Below are 9547 nucleotides of genomic sequence, written 5' to 3'. Positions count from 1 at the left end.
ATAAAAAAAAGAATTTATTAGTATTTGCATCAAAGCTTTGTTTTCACTGAGAATATAAAACGAGTTTTTGGAAAAAAAAAAAAAATATTACGAAAAATATTCCTCAGCAGAACCTCACTTAAAGTTGCCCAAACAGCGAATGGCTCCCCTGCAGAATTCATTATCCAATTAGCGGAACTGTTTTCGGATAATTGAAATTAATTACGCTTGTTGTCCATTAAGATTGTTTTTGTCAATTAGCAGGCAAAACACCTCTCATCAAGCAGTAATTTCACAACTCTAATTAGAACAAAAGGACATAGCTTGTATTGATAGCTTACCTTTCCTAATCTAATACGATATTGAGAAGGAGTCATGAAGGTGTGAAATTCGCCGCATCCCAAGTAGACAAACGAAAAGGTTTAGCCAAATGCCCAGCAGAACAGGATATATAATTTAGGCCCAAGGCCAAGTGTGGGACCTCTGAGGGTCATTCAGCGCCGAAACAGAAATTAACAGTGGAAAATGTTGAAAGGTGTAACAGGAGGAAAACCTCGAAGTTCCACTATGAATCAACACTGTTGGGAGAGGCTGGAAAGATGGAAGAAAGAGGATATGAACGGGGGCACAGTATAAAGGAATGAACGGGGTTGCAGCTAGGCGCCGCAGGGAGGCTGCAGAGAACCTTGAGTAATGCCTACAGTGAGCCGCAAGAGTTGCAATGACGACAATAACAACATATGGTGCAAATGCCCATTGCATGTGACCATGATCATTTTTTTTAACGAGGGCCATTTCTTCCTCATTAGACTTGAATCATGATAGATTTTCTTATTTCCTATACATAATTTAATCGTGAAATTAGAATATTGATTAGGCTCTGCGGTTCAGAGCTGCAATCCATTGAAAATATGCTGAAATATGCTGTACTTCTTGAAAATTCCCTAACGTCGACTCATCAAGACACAAAAAAGACCCTACCAGACATATATTTCGAACTATCAAAAAAAATCATGTCCTTTATATTTTCTACAGCAATGCCTTGAATGGGGGCATTTTCATCAAAGTGGATGGGATAAAGTCTGCATCGATCCAAATGCCAAAATAAATGAGACGTGTTATATATACTGCTTATTCCAAATATCACAACAGGGCCAACAATAAAAACAAAAATGACATATAACATCCTGATTGCTTATATAAATTTAGTCAACCAAAACGCGTTCTCACAAAAATAGAATAATCTCAGGGTACTGGCCAAACTTTTCTATTTTTACACATCCAAGCTATCTCTTCTAAGTTCATAGACCTAAGTGATAAGATACGAAAATTCAACTAATCTGATAAGTAATTAGGTATCTCTCAAGTTTCAACATATCAATGAAAACAGCGAAATTTTACGGAAACAATATAACTCATTGTAACTCTTGCTCGGTCACAGCTAAGATGAAGAGGGGATTATGGAAGATCTTTAAGAGGAAAGGGGTGCAGTGTCTGTATGTAATAATAATAATAATAATAATAATAATAATAATAATAATAATATATATATATACATATATATATATATACTATATATATATATATATATATATATATATATATATATGTATATAGATATATATATATATATATATATAGGTATAATATATATATACCCTATATATATATATATATATATATATATATATATATATGTCTGTGTGTATGGATGTATGTATTTGTATGTAATATAGAGGGGATTATAGAACATCTTTAAGAGGAAAGTGGTGCAGTGTTTGTATGTTTTATATATATATATATATATATATATATATATATATATATATATATATATATACACATATATATACATACATATATATATATATATATATATATATATAATATATATATATATATAAAATTTATGACTGCAAATACAATTAGCATCGTCAAACGCAAACCTCTAACCAATCAAGAATCGCCGGAGAAAACCAACCTTGGCATAACAATGACAGACAGAACCTTATTAAACTTAAACTCTTCTTCCTCAGGTCCTGGACTCCCACGAACGCCACACCGCCCTCTACGAGAGGGTCTCGAAACTCGAGGAGAACCTCAACAAGAAGACGGAGAACGAGAGGAAACTCGAGGAGGAGGTCTTGGACTTGAGGGCGAAGATCCCGGCCTTGGAGGCCGAGATCCAGACCATCCCGGAGATGAGGAAAGATCTGGCGGAGTTCGAGGCCAAGATCGAGAAGCTGGTGCACGACTACGAGGCCAAGCTGTCGGCGTTGGCGTCGGAGGTCATCCGGCTGAAGAAATACGGCGCCAGGAGGAAGGACCTTCAGACGCTCAGCGATGGGAGCGACAACGTCCTTCTGAGGACTGATGGTAAGCCACAGGGTCATGGCGAGCCGTTAGTGTTAAACAGGACACTATATGCAAGCGTTAGGTATATGAATTTGTTTATGATACATAACCTCTTCTGAGTTGCCGGGTGTTTCTGAAGAAGCTAGATATGGGAGGACAAGCACTTGTTTATATAACATATTTTTCGTCAGGTCGCATATAGTATATATATATATATATATATATATATATATATATATATATATATATATATATATAGAGAGAGAGAGAGAGAGAGAGAGAGAGAGAGAGAGAGAGAGAGAGAGAGAGAGAGAAACAATGTGTCCCAGTAAACATCAAATGCATTACAAAAACTCCTGTCCAATGCCGAAAAAAAGAATCCATATCAAAGACCACGAACGTAATGTTGGTTCCGACTATAAACTGTAATCTCATCCTTCACCTTTATGAGAATTATAGTGTTTTTCCGGGGGCTTTACATTGCAGTTAACTGTGAACCATAAATGCACTGCGATGTGGGTGCCTGGAAGAGCTCATTAGTCTGTCAGCCATCAAAAGTTAGTCTCTAAAAAAAATAATCTTGGAAAAAAAAAAAACTATCAACAATCAACCAGAGTCGATAAAATGCCCACAACCCCTGAATATCTGTTACCGACAAAGCGTTAACCATTCAGGGAATATACTTAAGACAAAAGACAGTCACTTAAAAGAAGATCGATTTGGTATTAAGCGACAGACGTAAGCAATGTTATGAAGCACACTCACTGCTTTCCTACGATCCCCCCCCCCCCTAACCACGACGATATCATGCTTGATAACCGTTTGCCTTTTCCCCTGGAGTGACTGCAAGCACTTGGTGCTTTGCGAGGACGTTAAAACTAATGGAACTCGTGCGATAATGCTCCTTCGGCGAGTTTACGAATTTGCTTTGGCTCGTCCATTCGTGTTAAAAAGACGTAAAAGATAAGGACCAATGAAGATCAAATGCACAGACGAAACATCTTATGGCTAAGAAATACGCTCTCAGTAAGTCAACAAAGAATGAGTATAAAGCGACAACAGCCGTGATGTATAGCCGTGCTATACAGCACAAGAACAGTTTGACAGTTTTAGCAGGAATACACACACTAACAAAAACTTCAGAAAATTATGCTTGATAACAGTTTACTGATTTATACCTAGCTAACGCTTGGAATTACTAAATTATCCACCGGTACTCTACGGTAATTAACCTGTCATACGATTAATGGAAAAAAAAAAGTAGGATAGTCAAGAACACGCAGCAGCTTTCTGTTGAATACTACCATAACAACGTTTGCAAATAGGCCAGGCAAGGGGATAACTGGATATTGTTTATAGGAACGAACAGTCAACATACAGTTATATCAGCTGTATATCAAAAGATGGAGTAGCTGCTGCTACTTTTATTGAAATCATACAATTTTTCATCAAATGATGAGGGAAAAATAATGAAGGATGCAACATAAATAAATAGCCTACTGACCTTAGGAGGATGGACAAAATATATAAGCATACATAAACTCTAATACATGGAAGGAATACAACAAAAGTACAATAAAATACCTAGATTTAATCTGCATGGTATCAGTGGCCAAAATACATTACTAAATTGAAGATTGAAGAAATTAGCTCTAATACTTACGCGAACTAAGGTAATAACAAAGGCGTATTGCACAAAATAAAGGGGGGTTACCTTTCAGACATACGCTGTTTAAAATAATACAATCGTTTCTTCCATTATTTAAAATAGACAGTTTGAAAAGTCACAGCCTATCTATAAAAGACAGAAGAACTTGCGAATCCAATGTGCTTCATTAAGTTCCTCAAAGTTAGAATATAGAAATAATTTTTTTGAAAAAATTATACTGAGTAAAAAAACCGGAATTAAAAAAAAATAGTTAATATAGTGTTCTTAGCCAAAAAAAATATACTGAGTAAAAAAACCGGAATTAAAAAAAAAAAAAAAGTTAATGTAGTTTTTTTAGCAAACGATGGCGCTTCGGAAAAGGCAAACAAAGCAAACAATAAACTGGGATACTTACAAAAACAAAAAAAAAAGATACGAAACGAATCGTGCATTTTCGGGAAAGATATTCTAAGTAGGTTAACATACAAAGATACTGAGTAAATCTTCCAAAATGATACTGGAATATTTTGCCATGAAGAAAACTTGATTGTTTGCTGCGACAGAAAATCTTCGTGTTTCACGGGTGATGTGAGCTGGCTGAAAAAAAATGCTGAGGGGTTCATCACAGATTCCTGTGATAACATCCTATTGGTTAAATCTTTCAAAATATTTAGAATTTATCTTAAATTTCAGTCCGCTATATCGTACTAACAGCATGTCCATGGTAGCCACATCTTAGCTTTTGTAATGATAAATGTTTAACAATATTTTTTTTAAATCAGATTATGTGCACATGTATCGCAAAATTCCACGAAGCAGGTAATGGAATACAGTACACGTTAAATTAACAAGTGGAGTATACTAACCATGCATCTCATTGTGCAATAAATGATAAATCAATGAATTCGCTGTACTGTATCAGAACGCCAAGAAATGTAAACTTATGATAGGGTATTTAATCCCTTATCCTTTTGCAGTGCCAACATGCCCCGAGGTAGGTCTGGGAATGGCAGCCGAGAGGGTGGGTGACCAGTGTTTATATTTCTCTTGGGCGACAGCCCTCAACTGGACAGATGCACATCGCCACTGTCAGTCTCTGGGAGGAGACCTCTCTGCTCCTGAGGACCTTTTGCCTTTGAAGACCTTTCTCCATGCGGAATTCGGTAAGAGAGTACTTTTAGTTGAGTTTATGTATGTAGCAGAATTGTTGGTTAATTTTGTTGAGCGAGTCCTTTAAATTGATTTAATGTATATAACATAACTGTTAGTTGATATTGGTGAGCAAGTCCTTGAAATTGAGTTGATGTATGTAACAGAATTGTTAGTTGATATTGATGAGAAAGTCCTTGAAATTTAGTTGATTTCTGTAACATAATTGTTAGTTGATTTTGGTGAGCAAGTCCTTGAAATTGAGTTGATGTATATAACATAATTGTTAGTTGATTTTGGTGAGCAAGTCCTTGAAATTAAGATGATGTATGTAACATAATTGTTAGTTGATTTTGGTGAGCAGGTCCTTGAAATTAAGATTATGTAACAGAATTGTTAGGTGATTTTGGTGAGCAAGTCCTTAAAATTGAGTTGATGTATATAGCATAATTGTTAGTTGATTTTGGTGAGCAAGTCCTTGAAATTAAGTTGATGTATGTAACAGAATTGTTAGTTGATTTTGGCAAGTCCTTTAAATTGAGCTGATGTAGGTAACATAATTGTCAGTGGATTTCTTTCACCTGAAATGTAATATTTGTTGATCAAGTATTTAAAATTCTGAACTGATGACCAGAAAAGTAATAAAATAGAGGATATTAGTTCCTTCCTTCTTCCAATAATGCCCACAGCTGAACACGGCTATGGGCATCGTACAGATTGTGTTGGTGTATATAATTGTTAGCCGATTCATTTTACCTGGAATGAATTATACTGAATAACTTCAAGCATTAAAATTTTGAATTCAGTAACCAGAGAGATCATAAAATAACGATGGATTTTATTTCCCTCCTTTTTCCCAAAATACCCACAGCTCGTGGCCCCTCAATATGGTTAGGGGCATCCTACAAATTAGACGACGAGGGAAACATCACCCATACCACGGCAGAGCGTAAAGCTCTATCCACGCCCAGCAGCCCCTCTCAAGAAGCAGCCGAACCTGAAGGAGACCACGACGGGACCTTCTCCTTTCGCCTGAACATAGAGGGGAGTAGTTTTGACCTTGCTAAAAACACCATCGACGACGAAGAGAGTGACGGCGGTGGCAGTCAGGATGACGAACCCATCAGCACCGTCTTATCTGATGGCATACCTCTTCGGGACGAGGCGATCATTATACCAAAAGGGGACTTGAGTACCCTGTCCCAGAGGCTGGGAGGGCGGAGGAACCTCTTCGGGCAGCTGTCGCAGGAGGAGCTGAACGCCAGGATCCAGAAGCTGTCAAAGCCGCCTGTCGTGGATTTCATTCTCCTGGATTCAGCTCGTCCATCATCTCCTGGCGATACTGAGAACCCCGAGGAAGAGAAGCATACCTCCTCCTCCAGTGACCTCACTTCGGGAGGGAATGCTTCTCTCGATTCGAGACCTGGGATTTCCTCTATTCTTAACGGAGAGTCTCCGTTAGTGGGTTCACACGGGGGGTCCTCATCAGGCGTTTTCAGAGACGTGAGACAGGTCTTGGACGAAGGTTCTGGCACCGGTGCCCCTGAAGCCAGGGAAGATGAAGCCAAAGCCAACTCGAGGGTTAAGATGAACTGTATCCTACTACAGCAGAAAGAATCCTTAGAATACGAGTTAGTGAGTCAGCCTTGCAATGAGCAACATAGATTCGTATGCGGAATCTTTTCTTCTAAAAATAATGATATGAAATTTAATCCAGATAATTTACTTCACGAGTGATTAGAAGCCATTAGCAGTAATCATATATCTTACTGCTGAAAAAAAATACAAGTAAATACTGTTGTGTGAAGTGATACAGAAACACAAATGAAAGTGTATCGAAACTTTTCACACGAGTGAAAATTTAAGGCAGAAATTTTCGATATTTAATTCCCCGGCTATCTAAAAATATTATAGTGTTTATATATTTTTATAACGACTAAGTTATATTCATATGAAAAACAAACAATGACTTAAGCTAAGTGATGGCTACTCTGAGTGAAACAACAAAATTAATTTTAAGGTGATTTGCTTACAGTGCTTTACATAGTAAACGAAATACTTCTTTAGGAATATATATATATACTATACCTTAGAGATATGAATATAGTCGTATAGACGTTAAGTAAGTAATTTTACTACACCATGAATAACGTCATCTAGCTAGTTCTAATTATTATTCAATATAAAATGGAAGAGAGTAAAACTATTAGTTAAAAAAAACGGGTAAAAATATCCATCGATATATAATTCAGGAAACAACTAAATTTAATAATCAAACTTTTATTATTATTATTATTATTATTATTATTATTATTATTATTATTATTATTATTGCTGTTGTTGTTCTCAAAATTTGAAGAAATTACATTATCAGTGCAAACAACAAGCTATAAGTTGTATTTAGAATAATACTAGGCACTGCCATAAAGAATTTTAAATACTGCAAAATATATCACAGGTTTAAACACAGTAGTGTTGAAATTAATGACATGATTAGGTCTCGTCAAAACTGATTACTTGCAATGCAACTTGTTTCACATCATTTCAACAGATGTCTTGAAAACTGAACAGAACTTGAACTTATGCTACAGTAACCCTCCAAAACCAAAACAGTAAGCAATGCTGAAACACCAACCAATACGGACATAGTGAATGAGTTTCAACTGAGGAGAGAGGTGTATTTTGGCTTAACGTCGAAAAGGAAACTGAAAGTCTAGAAACAAAGTTCAGAAGGACGCCATCTTCCATAAGCAAAAGAAAAAAAAAAAAAAAAAAATATATATAATATATATATATATATATATATATACTATATATATATATATAAAAAAAAAAAAAAAAAAAAAAATATATTATATATATGTATATAGTATATCTATATATATATATAAGAGAGAGAGAGAGAGAGAGAGAGTTGGTATGACACAAACCCAGTTGACACAATAAGCAAATATGTAGTTCTGCATTATATAAAATAAAATAAATATGCCTCTTGCTTTATAGAATAGAATACGGAATTTAGGACAAGGCAAAACACTGGAACCTATGAGGTCATTCAGCACTTAAACGGAAATTGACAGTAAAAAAAACCTCGCAGTTGCACTAAGAATCAATTGTTAGGAGAGGGTGGAGAGCAAGATAAAAGAAAGAGAATATGAATGGAGGTAAGGTAAAACGTATGAAAGAGGTTGCAGCCAGGGGCAGAAGGGACGCTGCAAAGAACCTGAAGTATACCTACAGTGCACCGCATGAGATGCACTGACGGCAACACCCCGCCACGGAACCTGGCTTTATAATCCACACTATGAAATTATATCAATAATCATTGAACGACAGCAAAGGTGAAGAGGTTGGGAGGAGCAGAGTGTCACATGAAATGAATTAAGGACTAGCAAAACAATGCTAGTTATTAAGAAAGAGCGTCTCTGTCTCGCTCTAACCACCGACCGAAATATCAATTCGACCCTGTCTGCCCCCTGAGAATTTTTTTGAAACATTAGTGGCCAAGAAGCTGAAGCTATGTAGATAAAACACGAGATATCCTGTAGGAGAAGGGTTACAATATCAGATTATGTATGATCGAAATGTTCTTTCAGTAAGGCTGTAAGGAGAACATTTCGATAGTTGGTAATCTGATATCGTAACCCTTCACCTACAGGATATCTACTACTGTCTTACCCAAATAACTTCAGCTTCATGGCCACTAACGTTTCTTTCCGCGGAATCTAAAACACCAATTCTCAGAAGGCAGACAGCGTCAAATATATATTACGGACGGTTGTCGATGTGAGACAGAGACACTCTTTCCTATGCACTTCCCAAGACCTCCTCCCTACTATAGTAGATTCACATCAACCGTGCATTTGATGTCTAGGCCAGTCCCTAACGACGCTCCTGATTGGCTGTTGATAAGCCAATCCCAGGGCTGGAAACTCTCAGTCTCTCTCTAGAGTTCACATAGGCAGGATGCATGTTCGGTGGAGCATAGATCCTACCCATGTGAACTCTCTCTCGAGAGAGCGTTTCCAGCCCTGTGATTGGCTTATCAACAGCCAATCAGGAGCGTCGTAAGGGACTGGCCTAGACATCAAATGCGTGGTTGATGTGAATCTACTATAGCACTAACGTTGTTTTGCTAGTCCTTTAATTCACTTCAGTTGCCTCTCAGCTCCTCTCAACCTCGTCATCTTTTCTGTCGTTTGATGATAAAGATATAATTTAATGCTGGAAACTAGATCAGCATAAAGAGACAGTTCAAATACAGAAACAAGGAAACGGTGCTGCAGCTCTACACATCAATAGTTAAGACCCCATCTTGAATATGCAGTGCAGTTTTGGTCACCAACACTAAGAAAAAACATAAATAGATTAGAAGGAGTACAAGCAAGAGCCACAAAGTTAATTCCATCCATCAAG

At 36.8% G+C, this 9547-nt stretch overlaps 1 protein-coding gene across 6 annotated transcripts in view; it reads left to right on the top strand.

Annotated features, from left to right (window-relative positions):
* The window catches only part of LOC135219153 (uncharacterized), a 19321-nt gene extending 11721 nt beyond the window's left edge, over window positions 1-7600 (top strand). For all 6 annotated transcript variants that reach the window (XM_064255674.1, XM_064255672.1, XM_064255673.1 and 3 more), the window contains 3 exons: window positions 2016-2355; window positions 4960-5145; window positions 6003-7600. In XM_064255674.1, the coding sequence (XP_064111744.1) occupies window positions 2016-2355; window positions 4960-5145; window positions 6003-6868 (1392 nt within the window). In that variant the 3' untranslated portion in view covers window positions 6869-7600. The remainder of the gene's footprint in view (window positions 1-2015; window positions 2356-4959; window positions 5146-6002) is intronic.
* Window positions 7601-9547: the final 1947 nt, after the last annotated feature.

Source organism: Macrobrachium nipponense, chromosome 1, assembly GCF_015104395.2.
Source record: "Macrobrachium nipponense isolate FS-2020 chromosome 1, ASM1510439v2, whole genome shotgun sequence".
Lineage (NCBI taxonomy): Eukaryota > Metazoa > Arthropoda > Malacostraca > Decapoda > Palaemonidae > Macrobrachium > Macrobrachium nipponense.
The sequence above is the reverse complement of the archived record's forward strand: the minus strand, read 5'-3'. Positions and strand labels throughout refer to the sequence as shown.